The sequence below is a fragment of the Diorhabda carinulata genome, chromosome 2 (genome assembly GCF_026250575.1).
Source record: "Diorhabda carinulata isolate Delta chromosome 2, icDioCari1.1, whole genome shotgun sequence".
Taxonomy (NCBI): domain Eukaryota; kingdom Metazoa; phylum Arthropoda; class Insecta; order Coleoptera; family Chrysomelidae; genus Diorhabda; species Diorhabda carinulata.
Genome location: NC_079461.1, coordinates 25,007,477 through 25,026,530, shown reverse-complemented (window position 1 = coordinate 25,026,530; position 19,054 = coordinate 25,007,477). Strand labels below are relative to the sequence as shown.

The window sequence follows — 19,054 nt, the reverse complement described above, 5'->3', positions numbered from 1 at the left end:
CTGGGAATATGTCGTATAATTTCCTTTTATATTATAAGGATGATAAAAAATAGGAAAGCAGATAAATAAAGAGAAAAGCTGCAATAATTTTATTAGAATTAATAGTTATGAAGTAGGATACTTGATTTTCCCCGTTTCATTAGTCCAGTTTTTAGGTTTGAAAATTTTTGGACGTATAAATTATCAGTAATATCTTAGATTTTACTACAGCAGGATAAATATATACTGTTTTTAGAAATTTTTCAACATGTCCGAAGAAGAATACAATAAAAAACTTGAGGCTCTTCAGGAATACTTACCATTTCTAAATAATATGATAAGTCAGCTCAAGGATCCAAACAAAAAAAATAGAGAACAGCAACTTAGTAAAATGGAATCTCTGCATGCTATGATAACGGATAAGAAAAAAAAGTGAGTTTATTTCTTAAATTTCGTTTTTAGTAGATTCATTGAAAATCATGCTATATAAATATAATTATTACATTTAATTGAAAAAGTATCCATAGTTTATATAAATTCTAATTGTTATATCAAGTGCTACATTTACATACATAATTAATTGAAGTAATTGGATCAAAAAAAGGAAGTTTTAACTATATATATAATACAATGCTACTTAGACAAGGGAACATTATTTAAATAGTTTTTTAATGAGAAAAAGGATTATGTAATCATTGAACACTGCAGAAGTTGAAGGTTATAGATAAATTAACTTGTTAGTGGAGTTTGTGAATATATAGTATTGATTTATACAAATAGCCCTTAATCAAATAAAAACTGTTCAACAATTTTTCACAAGGTCGATTTACACATAGCAGTGCGGTGACTGACTCGTGATTCCACAGAATAGATAAAACAACAGTGCTGCCACCAACTCGTGATCGTTACTTGCTATATTTTCAAGGTCATAAAAATTGGGCATTTTGCAAACTTTTGGGAAAGTATGAACGATGCTACGACACTAAAAATAATTTGAAATAACTCCGTCTATACGACAATCACTGCTATGTGTGAATGCATGTATTATACAGGTTTAAAAAGGGATTGGACTACTCCCAAAAAAATGCGAAATGATTGTCTTTCCGATGTCACAAGAGGCTTCTTACTTATTTAACCTACTTTTTGTCACAGTATTTTCAATAGATAGTCATTAAACAAATCCATCCAATTGACAACAGCCAATGCCTTCACATTGACGACGTTGTAAGAGCTCTGAACGTTCGAAGTGGACACCAATTTGTGACGAATGTTCTTGGATATGTAATTTCTGGTTACATAACCTGAAAACATTTTCAAATTATCTCGAATTTATGGAAGTCTATTTACGGCGCGAGAGACTATAGCGCATTTTTTACCATGAGCAATCAGTACATATTATCACAAATTTTTCATATTAACTACAGGACTCGAATTCACGTCTTCAGAAATGAAAGCAAAAAAAATTGCATGTAACTGAATCATGTCGAAAATATGATTTGAAACCGCACCGAAAGTTGAGAACTAAAATTTTGTATGGGGAAATCACACTTTCATTCATTTAAGTAATTTGTACCTAATAAGGCCTAAAAATTCTGTCGTTTCGGCACTTCTACAACTATAGAGGAATTAAAATCAAAAGACCCGAGCTCTCTACATTCTTCTTGTGAAGAATGGCTAAGAATCTTCAATGAGACCAATAGGCAAATGGGCGGATTACAAAAATTCACCAAACATTGAACAAAAAGATGAACAAAGTATGCAGAAATGAATGAACGTGTCGTTACTTGTTTGAGAATAATATTGTTAGCTCGAAGTCTTCAAAAAAAAATGAGATCCCCTGAACCAATGGATGGATAACGATGAATTTTCATTGTAATACGTCACTCAATGCTTAAATTGAATTAGACCCAATATTTTCACTCAAAAAAATCCATATATATATATATATATATATATATATATATATATATATATATATATATATATATATATATATATATATTCTTTGATGCATACCGCCCATTTATTTCCAATTACCGCTTGTTTAGGACCACAGTGGGACCTAGAATTTTGGCATAAATCCGTTGCAAATGCAACTCTCCTAGCAATTTCTATAATATGTTATGGAAGCGTTGTTGCCAAATGTAAATATTTGTTTATTTTCCAATATATTGGATTATATTAATATCTCTTTTTCCCTTTTTTATTGTCTTCGTCCATATTTCTCAGTTCAGCCTGGTTTAACGATACGTGAAGAGGTTAGTTTGTGACTTGTTTGATTTGATCCGATCATCTCATAGACGATCGGCCTTTACTTCTTTTTTCCTGTACTTCTCCCATCACTATAAGCCTTAGTATATAAGCAGGCATAAAATCGACCGCTCGTCTCATGAAGGCGACCAATAAAAACGACTCAAACGATGTTTTTTAAAAAATAGCTGCGATACTAGATTTATTTGGAACAATATTTTTTTGTTTTAAAAATGTCTGTAGGGCTTGAAAGAAAATTTATCAGGTATTTCTACATAATCGTTGCAATGAAATTAACGTGCTTTTGATATATTATTTTCGAAATCGGCAGTAAAGTGAAACTTTAATGCTGAATGTTCTATAGAAATCGACAGTAAAGTGAAACATTGATGCCAATTGTTCGATAGAAATCGCTTTTTAGAGCTTAGGCACTGTCATCCGCTATTACCATTAATCAAAATACTCATTGCTTATTCTGCTCGCCCCAATTTTCAAAAAAAAAGTATGTCACATGACACTAATTCTCTTTTTGTCACTCGTCTGGTTAGTTGCCGCGGCTAAACGCCTCCTCAACTAATCTTTACCCTCGTGACAAAAAGTATGATTTTATTGCCTTGATGATGATAAAATTGTTAAATAGGTTATCTTTAACGATAGAAAATATTGACAGGAGGAAATGAATAACTAAAATGAATCATTGGCATCACAGATAATCTTTGTTTCCCAGAAATGTTTTTATCAAAACCCCATGAACATTAGGACGCAGACGCTACGCGGACAGAATAAAGCGGGCATGCGCTGAAGGCTACTACGAAGCTCGCACTATACACTCCGCCATTGTTGACATTCAAGCGACAGTCGGCGTTGTGCTACAGCCACGTAAACATATCCGCAGTTATTAATGCTCCCGCCAAGTGTGATTTGTTTTCTACAGGCTGAAGGCGATAGTGCTGCAGAAATCCATTGGAGAATGATTCGTGTGTATGGGGAAAACTTCATGAGTAATGGTGTTGTGCATGAATGGTGTCGAAAGTTTAAAAATGGCCGTAATGATGTGCATGATGAAGGGGACCAAGGACGTAAACTCGTCGTTTCAGATGACCTGGTTCAACGAGTTAACGACATAATGGCATATGATTAATCTTGGCTCTTGTCATTGCATTATAGCTGTCACTAACCAAAATTAACTCTTTTTGTGGCTGTCAATTGCCCAAAAGTAAAACTAAACAGCAATAAAAATCACGAATTGACAAGCTAAGAATTACTGAAGACGAAAAAGTTTGTTTTGCAAAAGTGCTGAAATCAATTATCTGATCTAACTCGACATTTATTTGTTTGTTAAACCAAAAGTAAATGGATTTCTTCGTATAATTGCAGGCAAGTAATTAAACAGGTAAACATCCAATTGTGAGATTTTGTGGGAATCAAATATCCGACCTTAATTTGCGTATTCTTGTGGTCAAGACATTTTGCATTGCACGTTGTCTCCACGACAAGCAACCTACAGAAGATGCTCAGTAACGATCTCATCTGTTCTCTCGCACCACACAATTGCGGCACTTTCCAAGAGTGTTTCACTTACTAAATGACTACACTAGCTTACCTACAATGCTGTCAATAATAGATGCTGAGCTATTACCAAATATCAAAAACACAAAATCGTGCAGTTGTAGTTTTCTGATATACATTACAGCCGATAGTATAAAAGAGGCCCATGAAATGATGGAGCAACTGAACATATAAGAGGATACCGATTATTAAAAAAGCTGAACAACTACTGCAGATCATTTCTAATCCAAATATTTGACCAAAAGTTTCTGCAATTAAATTAAAGGATATCTTGACAAGAATAGAAGAATTGAGACAAAAAGAATACGGCATATAAGAAGATGGATGAAACAGCAGCTATAGACGCAGGAGGACGATTGCTTCACTTTCTCCCTGAGTAGTCATTTTGTTACCAAAACCAATTCTATCTGAAATGGATAAAGTCCTTGATCCTACCAACATGCTGAAATTTCAAAGAATAATAACAAAATTAGACCCATTAATAATAGAATACTATTAAACGCTTATAAAGAAACCATTTCTAAGTAGCGTAGCACCTCTGCATCGTTCATCAGAACAGGTACTGGGAAGAGAAGACGTCCCCAATGCTTTTTACTCCCTGTATGTAGGAATCCACGCTATTGCTATTACTATTTAAGAAAGAAATAAAGAAACTCATATTAGTTCCAACATGAATTTATTCTTCGTTGGATTAACGGTAGAAAACCAGAATGAATATCACTAGGGACTCTTCTCAATCGGCGTAAGCATAAGGTTAAAATCGTTGTCTGAGCAACTTGAGAAACCGACGTTGCTTAGTATAACTCAAACTCATTGTGCATCTTCTTCGGTCCAACATTCAAGGCAACCTTAGTTTATAAAAAAAAGTCATGTAGAGATGGATCGACATTCTCAATATATAATTATTTGGCAGTATGAATATAAATATAGTTATGCAAAGAGTAGACTAAAGTACCTCAGTAAAGAGAGAGGTTCGTTGGATTCTTTGTGGATTGGATGAGGATATTATTCATGTAGAGGAAGGAATTAATTAGGCTTAGCCCCGATGAAGGAAATATTCATCTGCAGAAAATATAATAGAAAACAACGCCCGAAAACAAACAGCTCTTCGCATAGTGCATACGGCTGTATCGCCATTTGGCTGGTGAATCGGTTCTCCAGGTTAAATAAAAACCGCAAAAAATCTTCAACACCGACGATCAACGAGATGGGATCCGTACGAAGTTTCACCTAATGGCGGTAGAAGAATTGTCGAGAAATGCAAGGTAAAATAATTTACCGCTGTGATTTGAGAAAAGGGGACGTCTAGGAGTAATGCATGGGGCTAAAACGGAAAGGAATGGTGCGAATCACATAACGTGCTTGGAGGTCATTTAGACGGCTCGGACTATTGACATAAACGGTAATAGTGGGGCCGAACCAGCACTTTTATTGACATCACCTGAGAATGTAATATTTCCAACTTTACTCGCATTAGTTTGGTGGGTATCACATGCTGCAATCGAATATAATTTTCGAGATCTGAACTGCAGCGCCTTCGAATGGATACTAGCTTTACATTACGTGTACTTCGAGGGATGAGATTATTATATGAGGAACTCTCTCGATGTTAAAGAGTTTAAGTATTTTTAGTAAAGTTCAATTACCCGTGTTATAGTAAAGAATTGATTGAAACTAGAAATCTAAGAACACTAAAAGGATATTATATCACGTCAGTGTATACTAATTCACCAAACCGTTAACGCTGGACGTTATTTTCACCAATGACATAAAAAAAGTTAGTAAAAATTACCAACAACGAAAAATTGTGGAAGTAGTTGAGCAGTATGTTGCAGACCATCACTATTTAGTGAAATCCACAACACTTATAAATATTCGACCATTTTGTTTACAAAATATTACAACTTACGATTTAGAATTCGAATAAGTTCTTTGTAGCTAAATCCTAAAAAGCGCCATTGTAGGTTTTGCTCTTGTGGATTTCAAGAATAAATAACCATAGTATCCCGTGTGCCAAATAAATAGAAAAATGTAATGTTTTGCAATTTAATATCAAGATAATGTTATTTTAAAAATAGATAGGAAATTACCCTAAACTATATCAATAATGTATAATAAAGTCGAAAGCTTGAAATAATCGTCGTCCCCGTTTTTCCCTTCGTAGAAGGCATAAAAGTGAAAAAAAAAAGATCTGGAGGAATATTCGTTTTATAATTGCCAAAAAAGACGTTCACAAAATCGAGTTTACGCCCAGTCTCGTGGATTCATACTAAAAAATAGCAGACGACGTTCATGAAAACTAAAATATTTTTAAAACCAACGTAACCTTCATATATAGTAATTTATCCACCGCAGTTATTATTTAAGATCCTCTTAATGCATTTTCACCCATTTTTTTAAATGGGAAAAAAATCTTGGATGTTTTATTCACATGTTTTCAATACCATTATTTCTAACTACTAAATTACAGGCAATCGATTGGGGGTTCATTCCACAACCAAATAAACCGAATAATTAACAAATAGTAATCATTGAAATTCGATTATTTACTAGTGGTATTTAAAATATAGAATATTATATTCTAAGCATTGTAGTCAAATTATTAGATATTATACTTTTGGTAATAATCGAAAAGTTATACACGGTTACGAAAATATAATAATTTTTGTAAAAATAATCCCTTTAATTAATTACTGACGGTTAGAACTAAAAACTATTAGTATCGTTAGATTTTAAATGGATTTCTTGCTGCAATAACATGAAAAATTTCGATAAACAGCCCCTGTTGCCAAATTTAGATGAAACTACGTATTTTATCGCTGACACGTCACCGATCGATAGACGATGTTTTTAGTCTACACCTACTTAATTTCAGAGGCGTAGCACTATATATAATTTTAATATAATTGAAGCACGTGTGCCTATAAAAATTGTGACTATCTGTTTTGGAATTTTGGGACAGAAATCGTTAATAATAATTTATCAGAATTCCAATTACGTATTTTTTATTATGAATTTTTTCCATATTTCTCTTATACATATACGAGGTATGGTAAAAAATATGTTCATTGAATTTTCACGATTCATACCCTGACGTGTTGAGACAAGCGATGAAATGTTTGAACCCATTCCGCCTTGTCAAACATGAATTTTGATAGTTTCAAGTCGAAAAAAAAAATTCCAAGGAATCTGACAAAATGTCAAAATCTGTCCAAGGCTATATTCCGAAGGTCTCATTGAAAAATTAGTTACTCATCATGCCCTAAAAAGGCTAATAAGCCCAAGTCATGCGATTTATTTGATTATAAGGGCAAAGTACGCTGTTAGTTCGTTTTAGTGGGATAATTGTACACTTTTGTAAATTGTAAATTTTACAAGGGCTACTGTACGTTTGTTGAAGAAGAAATGACCTGAAACATGCACCAACAGCTTTCTTCTTCATCATGACAACACATAGTGTCGCAATTCACTTTGCATTCAAACTTCATCTCATTTCAAATCCATTGACTTGGGCCAAAAACCGACAATGATTGGAAGTTGAGCAAGGCGAGACAAACTAGCACATAGCTAACTATCCTATTCGGTTAACATCGATCAACTTTTGAGGGGATTAGTGGACGCTCATCCATTACTTGGTAACATTCAATACATTCGGTAACAAATATTGCGCGACCCTCTAGATACGTGCTTAGTTTTCTCTAGTGATAATCCGACTCTAGTCACTTGGGAAGGTATAGTCACTGTTTTTTTGAAATAGTTACAGAATTCTGTTCATCGATTGTTTCAAAATTCGTAGAAAATGACGGATTATTAGCCATAATTGAATTATAATGTGAGAGCAAAAATTATCATGAAAACGACCGTATTTTAAAACGAGAAAATGCTGTTCTATAAGATAACGTACCTGTTTACATAGCCGTAGCTAAAATTTACAATCTATACGTTGAATTGGGTGACCATGATCCAGGTTCTAGTTATTTTTTTCCTGTTTCATAACCTAAAAATTTAGCTTGGACGACAAACACAAACCCAAGAAAGTGAAAGCATACGTATACGTATATTTTGCATATAAAAACGAAAACTATTATTTTGAATAGTTAAAAATGCTGGGAAATTGATTCTATGTCAATTAATAACTTTTTGGAAGAAGCCTTGTTTATTTACTACAATTTCATATGAAGTATAAATTATTACTACCTTATTTTTCGTACTGCTTCTCTTCCTTTAATCAGTATGTTAGCATGCTCCCTTATCCTAATACGTATATATACTATCTACATACATTTCACATACATTTCAGTATCAATTTTGATGTATGACCATACATCAAAATTGATACTGTGGCTTTGCTTTGGCTCTCTTTCTAATATCTTCCATTATTGTATTCTATTCTCGAAGAACGACCCAAGAAATGCGACAACTTTTGGAACTATGAACAATAACGAAACTAGCACTGCAAAATATCGTGCCTTAAACACAAAGAGCTTTTTAATAGAAAACTTTCAGTTCTTGATGTGGTACTTCTCGCTCATGTAACTGTATTCCGTTGTAGATTATTCATTCAAAATGTTAATCAAAGTTTCAGCATTATATCAAAAAAGTAAATAACAATAATAATAATAATCTACTCTTTCCAGACTTAAAATCGACACACTAAACAAGTGCGAAGACGTAATATCTAAATTATACTTGAAAGTAGTAAGTAGTCGTGTCTTCTGTTTATTTTTTTTTATTGAAATAAATTTTACAGAACCATAAACCGTTTCGTTGTAAATCGGAGGAGAAGGTTCCATCAAATCCTTCAAGTCCCTCTGCAGAAGATTGTAAGGATTATTTTGATATCAAACCAATCCCAATTCCAACAGAAAGGTGAGCATACCCAAGAAATTGATCTTGATATAACTATAATAATTTATAATTTGTAGGGTAAAAGGTGATACTCGGATTCATAAAATTGATGTATATAGCAGTGCGGCGGAGAGCATAACGAAATCAAAGTTACATGAAACTGTTAATAGTCCAGATAAGTTACACGATTTCTCAAAGCCTCCTATAAGTTTAGAAGATTTAAAATGCTTGGAGGTAGACGTCCAAGAGAAGATTAATGAAACAGCTACTCTTAAAGAATTAAACGATCTAAGAAACAAAATAACTACGGAATTGATATTTGAAAAAATTAAATCTATGAATTCCACAGAAACAAACCAAGATTGTGAAACTAGTGTCCATAAGACTGAATCAGTTCCTTCAAGAAGTTCTATTTCCACCGAACAAAATAAAGGAGAGAAAAAGAAAAAACATGACCGAAAAAGTTCCCCTTCAAAAGAAAAAAAATCAGAAAAATATAATGATCAATCAAAAGAAAGGAGGAGCTCAAAAGAAGACAAGAAGAAGGAAGATTTGAATTTTTCGAATAACAAACCTCAAGAAAAAATATCATCAGTTTTAGAAAAGGCTATGTCTGAAAATAACTATAAAAAGCATAGTGAAAGAGATGAATCTGTTGTTAAAAATGTCGGAGATAGAAGTATAGGGCATATGACAAGAGATTTACAGGTAGATCCTCGAATAGCAAGAAATCAGCCTGTACTCAGTAACGCTCCGGACAATAGATCAAATGTTTCAGTTAACAGTAAGGAAGCAGAATATACAGTTCATAAACAATCAAGTGAACCAGTTTATAAACGGTTAGCTGATAAATATAATCGTAAACCTCGAAAACCAATTATTGAACCCGATGTAGACAAAATTGTAGAAGATAGTATTGAGCAAAACATGATCCATTCTCCACCTTTAAAGCCAGCTATTAACAACGTAGTACAGCCTCCGCCTCCTCCGGCTAGTTTAGTGAAATGCTCTCAACTAGAACCAGAATTTCCGCATCAATTAAATTTGAAACCCCCCATGCCGTATTTGATGCCGAATAAAAATGTGAGAGTACCACTTCTGTCGACGCCTCGTACTGATGTTGTTCCGATCCCACCATTACTTTCTCCTAGGGACAATTTTGTTAGCAATCCCCCTATACTAATGTCCCCAAGAGATAATTTTGCACCCGGTCCGAGTAACTGTGTACCCATGTCTCCAATGGACAACTTCGAATCTGATTATGTTAGGGAGGATTTCAATTTTAATAATCAACGACGACCCCGTTTTGAACCACCACCTTCGCTATTATCTCTAAATGTTACACCTCCTACAGCAAATCCCAGATTCAACCCATCATTTAATAATTATAATACTAATCGTTACGATTCTGCCCCTAAACTAGATTTTCAACCCTCAAATCATTCTCTCATTCAGTACAATGCAATGCCGCCTCATTTATCGCCAGAAGTTCCCAATTTTCCTGAGCATAAACCATACGGAATTGTTAAAAGAGAGATGTATTTACCCAAAGATGATTTAAGATGGAGGTTAGAAGATTCTAGACCTTGGGAACGTAGAGGATATGAACAACGATTCAGAGGTCCTACGACGTACAAAGAACACCGAGAAATACGTGAAAATAGCAGAGATCCAAGACTGGCTAGAGATACACGGGAAAACAGAGAATTGCGAGACCCTAGGCTCAATAGAGATAAACTTAATGTAAACGAAAAACCTACAAGAGAAAGAGAAAATAAAGAATCGACTGAAAAAGATAATAAAGACCCAAGACTGAATAGAGATTCCCATCGATCAAATATCAGAGAAAACCAGTATAAATCAAAGTTCGATCGATTGTATTCTAGAACGAATGAAGATCAGTCACGATCTAGATCTCCGACATCAAAAATAAAAGAAAACGATAGTTTTTCATCGCCACTAGACAGTCTATATACAACGAAAGAAGAGCATAAAACTGGAAAAGGTTATGGAGTTCAATGTTTCCGCATACCTAAAAAGAAGAAAGAAGATAAGGAACAAAAAGAAGAAATTAAAAAAGATGATGAAAAAGATGCGCCTGAACAAGGTACAATAATCTCCGAATGCGACAGCTCCCATAATATAGACCCATGCAAAGATGATTCACTTAATGAAAATAATTCTAAATCAATAGAAAACGAAAAAACCGATTCGGATTGTGATAATATTGAAGATAAAAACACTGCCATCACAACAACAACGCTAATGCCCGAACCAACCGAAGCCGATGATGTTGATGCAAAAATTAGTGAATTGAAGAAAGATTCTGAAGTTGTAGTACCTTCAAATGAAGAACCTAATAAATCATCGGTTCAGACAAAAGCAGAGGCAGATCAGAAACCTAAATCAGATAATACTGACGTACAAACTTCGTCCAAAGGCGAAGAACTTTCTAATTTTCCTGCTGAACAAAGAATATTAGCACAATTTTTCGCTAACCTCCTTGGTAGTAAAGATAAGAAAGAAAAGAAAACAGCTTTGTATTCTCTTATTACAACCTTTTCAGATACATTTAGCAAAGAGACAATGTCTAGTATAAGTAGAATTATAAACACGGACAAAGATGATAGTTCAGAAGAGGACGAACAGAAGAAGGTGTCTAAAAAAGAAGACGACAAAGAAGATAAATTAAAAGAAGAGGAAGATGATGATAAATGTGACGAAATTGAAGAAAAAGATGATTCCAAATTGGAAGTGACTGAAGAGAACGATGCAGTTGAAGATAAAACTAATACTGTCGAAACCGAAGAAGTCAGTATTATTCCCAAACGTAAACTCAGAAATAGACGAAGGTCAGCTTCGACTACTAAACAAAACCTTTCAGAAACTACAAATGATGAAAAAGAAATTCAAAACAATTTAAAACAGACAGAAAACTCTGAAGAATTGGACGTTGATCAAGATAATGAGGTATTGGTAACAGTGGGAGAAAGAATAAAATCTAGGAAGAGAACTGCTACTCTTGCAGATAAACCTAAGAAGAAATGTAGGTCTGAATTAGACAAATTACACGAAGATATCCAGGAAATGTTTATCCGGGATGGAGTTCTGACTGCATCTGGAAAACGTATGTGTCATATATTAAAAACAGATCCTTCTGTTTTAGATACAGGAAATATTGATACTGAATCGGAAGAAGTTGTAAAAACCCGTAAAAAAGCTGGACGTAAACCGAAGAACAAATCACCAATAACTAACGACGTTAAAACAATGAAAACTGTAAGAGTTGTTATACATAAAATACCAGATGCCGCAATAGAGGAATCGTCGTCTAATAGGAGATTAACTAGGAGTATGACCTCTCCAGAAAGTGACGAAGAAGGTTCATTCGCAACAGAAACATCAGTTAAAGAGCATTCAGATGTTGAGAGCAGCACATACAACGACTCGGAACATGAATCCCTATCACAATCTTTTGATAATCAAAAAATAAAAATGCAAAAGCGAAAACGTCCGCGAAGTAGTTGGGCATCAGGAATTATAAAGAAGAAGAAAAAGAAACAAAGTGCGGAAGAATCTCAACAAAAATACTCTGAATTCGAAGATCATGCCGCAAAAGAAACTTTTATAGCTCCAGAAAAAGATCACTATGTAGATTTTATAAATCAAAAATCATACAAATGTAGATTGTGCGACTTTCAAGGAAAATATATCGCCAGTCATTATAAAATCGTACATCCTGATTCGGAAGTAATGTGCTCTAGATTTACTCCTTCTATCGCAATGGAAGCATTAGCTGACGCTAAAATGAACATGGAAAAATATGAAAGATATCAAGTTGTCAAAACTAGTGCCAAAATATCGTATATTTGTCGATTTTGTACATTTAGCACAAGTGTTATGCCAACATTTTTCTATGACCACATTACAACTCATACTGGAGAATATAGACATCATTGTCCAAATTGTTACCTCTCGTTTTGTAGTTCAAAGACCCTTAATGTACATATGTCGAACAATCACAAAGGCTCAGAAAATCCTATAGTGCGCAAATCTTATAGCTCTGTCATTATATTTGGATATCTATGCGGCGAATGCAACTATGTGCAAATGAACAAACGTAATGTTGAAGAACATATAAATATTTATCATTTGAAGAAACCCCCAATTCACAAAGTTAATATGACTTCTAGTTTTGATGAAGCTATCGTTAAATTATTCAACGAAATGGAAACGACAAAGAATACCGCGAAGACGAGTACAAAGCGAAGTGTATCAAGTACAAGTGACAGTCATTTACAAACAGAACTCTTGGACGATGTAAATGAAGAAGTACAATCACCTCATCAAGAGAAAAAACCAAGAATAACACCTGGTCCAAAATCGAAGAAAAAACAGCAAGTAACAAGTAACACTCAAGCTGATATTGTAAATAAAGAAGTAGATTCGACGAAAGTAACTAATATTAGACGCAGCATAGACGATATAGATCCAGAAAAAATATTACCCTTCAGATGTAAGAGAGCAGCTAAGGAAAAGGCACAAGAGAAATTAAAGGAACTCATGGAATTAAGTGATAATGTGAGAAAAGAAAAAATAAACGATGTTAACCAAAAAGAAAATACCGAGTTATCTAAAAATATAGATGAAAGTGAAACAGGTGATGAAACAAAACAAGGAAGTGCTGAAGTTTCTAAATTAGATGAACCGCCTAAACTACAACCAGTTAAAAAGGAAATAGATATGAATGTTTTTACTTGTAAAACTGATATACAAGAAGAAAACAAAAAAATAGAACAGGAACGCCTTCTAAAAATGGAAGAACTTAACAAATCGGTGGGTTCCAGAACGTCTTTGAATTTCATAGATGCACTTTGTCATCGACTCAACCAAAATGAAGTCATAATCAAACAAGAACCCAACGATGATTTTATAGATGCGGTGCATCAAACAATAAGAGTTGATTCACCAGTTTCTATGCCAATTTTAGAGAAAAATCCTACTACAATTAAAGCGGCTTCGTCGCAAATAAAGAAACCCATACTTGAGAGGGATACTCACGTGTCTACACCTAAATTCGATGTATCTCAAAAGAATGATAAGAGTATCGTAGACGTGATTGAAAAGTTGAAAGGTAAATTGAGCGCGGATGATAATTTTAATATTGAGTCGAATAATGAGGAGGACAATGAAGGACCTCCTCCGCTAACGCACGTTAACGAATTAACTAATATCATGCCAGTCGATGATTCAATTGAAACATTAGAAATTTGTGGATTGATTAAATTAATTAAATCTAAAGACTCAGTAACGTTCTGCTGCTTAGTTCCGCCTTGTGTCTTCTCCACCGAACATAAAGAACACTTTCGAAAACATTGCCAGCACAATCATTCGTCAAATACTTTGAGAAGTTCTTTGTGTGAAATTTGTGGTGTACAAATAACTTCTGGACCTGATACGAATCTTTTAGAAAATATATTTAATCATACAATTAAACAACACGCTGATTTCATTGGGCATTCTAAACCTCTAACTCGAATGATACGATTAAGAAAACTAAGCGGAGATGCTCTATCTATAGTTAACAGTTTAAATGAAATTGACAACAATGTCAATAAGACAGAAAATGCATCTTCAGACTGCACCACTGTTGATTTAACTGATAGAGAAGAAGAAGAAGAAGACAATCCTTTCCCATTTAAAATATCGGGTGTTATGTCACTTGCTGATCCTGAACCTCAGCCGCCACCTCTTACACCAATAATGAAACCCAATATGCAAATTGTAGTTAAAGAAGCCAAATTAACTCCTGCGGAATTGGCAAAATCAAAAAAATCCGAAAAAGCTATTAAAAAATTCATTGAAGAGGTAGATATACTGTACAAATGCCCACATTATTATTGTCTGTTCATGACATATTTCAGATATTCTTTAGAAATTCATTTGAAATCCCATAATTTGGAAAAAGATTCAATGGTGCCCTGCGTCTACTGCGACTTGAAAACGCCATGGGAACATGTAGCTGTACACATCGATATAAGACATGCTAACTGCAAATATGCATGTTCACATTGTTTGTACAGAGCTTGTTTAAAAGACTACGTATTATTACATCAGGAACGAGTGCATCCCTCACAAAATTATTCAGTGATAACTGTTGCTACACCAAAAATCCAAAAGAAATTTGCTATAGCTGATGTTAAAATTGATCCAAAAACTTTATGCAGTCCTTATGTATGCCAGACAAGTAAGTAGATTTAGACATTACGTCTCCCTTATAGTTATTTAAAAAATGTTTTGTTCTTTTGATTTTCTAACGGCAGTTGAAATGTTATTTTCGAACGATTTGTTTCTTTAAGTCTTGGTTAAATTTCATATTTTGCTTCAAATATGTCTTTGTTTTTTTTTCTCTACTGATTTAATGTATGGACTTGAAATGTTTGACAAATGTTTTTCTAGACCTTCAAACTATATTTGTGATATAAACAGTAAATTTCCAATATTTTGAGATAGTATTTCAATTTGTCCTCGTGAAATTGCTTTATATCTTTATATACTTCATTTTCAGTTGTTTAGGGTGATTTTCAACATATAAATTCATATGTTGGTAGTTCTTCTACATTATTTCCTCAGTTTGTAAATTTCTGAAACCACTAGTGGTGCTCTTACTGAACACAATCTTACACTGTCTGGTTTTTTGAACTTTCTATGGAACCATATACGGCTCGAAGGACCAAACATTGTAATCGCCAATGTTGGTGTAATGGCAGTTGTGTTCAGTTAGCAAAGTGTATCAGCTTACATTTATGTGGATTTTAAACAATTTGCAAATATTTTTCTGTTTAGGTCAAGATATATTTAAAACTTTTCTAAGAATGGCTTATACCCATTACCGATTTCCGAGAAGTAATTCTTAAGAAATAACTGCTATTAGAAATAATTTCTTATATCTATGGTTTATTAGCTGAACATGTGTTAAAACATATTCAAAAAGTATAAAAATGAATTTGCACTTGATTAATTAAATTTAAATATACATATTTATAATTTTTTTAGATTGCAACCTACAATTCCTATTTGAGAATGAATTTCGTGAACATGTAATGAGTGCTCATCATCATAACACTTTCATCACATGTGGTCATGAACTCTGCAGTAGTAGAGTGAAACCTTCAAAGATTGTTCAACATTGGTCAGTAACTCACGATGTATCAGTATACCAATGTGGTTATTGCAAAACAAATTCAAATGAGCTCCATACCATGTATCACCATTTATCTCAAGTTCATCAAAATTTAAATCCAGAAATTTTAGTGCGTTTAGTTACACCAAAACCGGTAAGTTAATTGTTAAATATGCCCCAAAAAGTTATTGGAATTAAAATAGAAGAGTGAATCTTCTTTCCTGTTTAGATTGATTTAGATACTGTCCAAAGAGCTTTTTCATGTGTAGAAAATTGATCTATTATGGACTTAATAAACTTATTTGAATAAACTTACTTTGTAGACTATACCATTAGGATATAGTACCGAAGCATTTAGAAGAATGCGAAAAATAGCTACAATACATTATATTCCTGATGGTGACAAAATAATTAAACCAGCAGAACATTTTCTTGAAGCTTCAAATACTAGTACACATTTTACCAATACAATGCAAGTAGTTACAACATCTACGAAAACAGTAATTATAACTAATTCTTCATCAACTGTCACTACTTCAGCAAATAATCTGTTTCTTGTAACAAGTACATCTACAGGAACGAACTCATCATCACTGCCACCGCCTTCTTTAGTTAATATTACTTCAAAAAAATCTTTAGCGATGTCACCTATCAATCAATCTGCGGTATGTATACCATTTCCATTGTCTGATATAATTTATTAATATTACTCATTTTAACAGGTGGAATCATCCAATCCAGATTTACCACTGGATCCTTTAGAAATCGAAGAATATATTCCACCATCCATACCAGCAACAATAGAGGAAAACCCAAATATAACTTTACTGCAAACAATTGAAACTCAAATGGCAAATGTTTCTGGTGGAACTAATATTCCAGAAAATATAACTAAAAACCCAAACATAGATGGAAGTTTATTGTCATCATCAAATATGGTTCCATTAGAGCATATCAATTTGAACGAGGATAATAATCGGAATGATTCGGCGGACTGTGATATAGACCCGTTAGATCTTGGAGAATCACTCACCTCTCAAAGCATTGGATACAGCTCAGAAGACGAAAGTGATAATGGAAAGTCCAAAAAGAAATGCGGATTGCTTGGATACCAGTTATTTAGATGTGCTTTCTGTGATTTTTCTTGTACTAATGTAATCGATTTCAAGAGACACATATCTAAGTCTGTCCGATGTAAATCTGATAACCGCCAAAAGCCTTTTATGTGTGTACATTGCAAAAAACATTTCAAAAATCCCCATCCTCTCAGCGAACATATTCAGTGTCATGGAGTATTGAGATTCAATTGTTCTTTATGTGGAAACAAATTTCCTTCATCTAGTCAAGCAAGGTAAGACGTTTTATAATTATTAATATGGCTCAGAAAAAGTTCAGCCTTATTGGGATCAGAAAAAATCACAAAATTAGTGAAGAAAGTATTCAGTTTGTGGAGAAATAATTTCTATTAAATATACTGAAATCATACAATCGTATTTTTTCACATTATTAACATTAATGTCTGCTGGGACATTTTCATACTTGTATTTATTATAATATTCCATTATAATTTATAGGTTGATAACTTTCAAAAAAAGATTACTTTATCAGAGAATTATTTTTAAGGAGGCATTTTTAAATATTTAAAATGTATTTCTATTTAAACTATCAAGGTAAATATTTATATGCTAATTTGACTCATTTTTAGGGGTCATATGAAACATCGGCATAATATCAGTCAAACTACACAGACAGCTTTAAATCCTGAAGAAGGTTCTCCAAGTAATCAAGAATATATTATAAAACCGAAGTTTGTATTGGCTGAGGAACCTCCGAAAGATAATACTCTTGCAGAACCTCCTCCGTCTCTACCAGGATCAGAACAAATTTATCTTCCGGATGAAATAGAAAAAATACCTATTCGCTCCATATTTAGCTCCGATTTGAAGTATGTATTTCGCCATTAGATATCATTCTGTATTCTGTACAGATTTATGATCGGCAATAGTATTTATGTTCCTACAATCGAGAACACAACACAATAAAAATTACCGTGTAGGAAAATTTTGTAAAATCAAAAAGTCGAAATACAATGATAGTGTTCAGTGGCGTACCAAGGTCTTGTGCCACCCGCGGGGGGATATTATCTTGTCAACCCCCCAGAAATGAATTAGAGTGTATTTTCCAGTAAAAAAAGCAGTTCAAATTCCTTCCACAAAAAAAATTTAAATTACGAACTTATCACTATTAAAACACGGTGTTAGGGTGTTGATAATTCATTCATAAATAAATGGTCTGTTTCATGTTTCATTCCACTTTTAACAGTCTAGTAAACATGGTTTAATCATAAAACTAAAATTGTCTTGCCTCTCCGAAAAAGAAAAACGTCAACTTATTTTATTACGTTTTTTACAAACACTATAGAACTAATTCTACACGTGAATAACAATGATTTAACAAAAACAAATAAACACAGCCTATTAATAAGTACTTTGATTAATTAAAACTCTGGTTAAATCAAAACTCGTTCTCTAGTACAGTGCTACCAACCTGATATCTGTCACTTTGTCACGCTGCACCCTCTGATACAAACAATAGAGGCAGTAACATTTCAATGTATGTATATTAATTTTCACTTTGACAAGCCACCACAAATTATATAAAATTTTTCCAACACTACACGACTTTGGGGGTGTTTTTTCTTTCTGTCACAATGATACCCCTACGACTTGTGACGGCGGCTCGCCCCTCCGCAACCGCCTTGATACGTTTCTAATCGTGTTAATATATCGTCAGTTAATTCCATTTCAGTCCAAAAAGAAGTTTTCAATTACGACAGAATACACAAATACTTTATGTAAAAACGTTTGACTACTTATACTGTCAAATATGTGAAACTTTTTAGGACTACAGACAATTCTTAATACATAATTAGTTCCCCAATTTGTACTTAGTATCCAGTAAGGAAAGAAAATTTTTATTACAACTATTATATCGTACCGTTTCGGGTTAAGGTCTGTGCATAACATTGTACAAGTTAATTTCACACAAAACTTTATTACATTTTACTTCAGATATCACTTTTTTACCACCCTGATTACATGTATCGTTCTCCACGTATCGTGGATATTCATCTAACTGCTCCACTGTAAGCTCCTACCTTATATATGCGGTAACGATAACTCTAGTCCATATTAAAATGACCTGTCTAGTTGTCTGGTTACGGTA

At 33.5% G+C, this 19,054-nt stretch overlaps 1 protein-coding gene across 3 annotated transcripts in view; it reads left to right on the top strand.

Annotated features, from left to right (window-relative positions):
- Positions 1 to 19,054, top strand: part of LOC130890666 (uncharacterized) — a 40,674-nt gene that overhangs the window by 1,113 nt on the left and 20,507 nt on the right. For all 3 annotated transcript variants that reach the window (XM_057794880.1, XM_057794879.1, XM_057794882.1), the window contains exons 2-9: positions 236 to 411; positions 8,436 to 8,496; positions 8,549 to 8,667; positions 8,724 to 14,893; positions 15,703 to 15,983; positions 16,153 to 16,494; positions 16,552 to 17,180; positions 17,535 to 17,774. In XM_057794880.1, coding sequence (XP_057650863.1) covers positions 248 to 411; positions 8,436 to 8,496; positions 8,549 to 8,667; positions 8,724 to 14,893; positions 15,703 to 15,983; positions 16,153 to 16,494; positions 16,552 to 17,180; positions 17,535 to 17,774 — 8,006 coding nt within the window. In that variant the 5' untranslated portion in view covers positions 236 to 247. The remainder of the gene's footprint in view (positions 1 to 235; positions 412 to 8,435; positions 8,497 to 8,548; positions 8,668 to 8,723; positions 14,894 to 15,702; positions 15,984 to 16,152; positions 16,495 to 16,551; positions 17,181 to 17,534; positions 17,775 to 19,054) is intronic.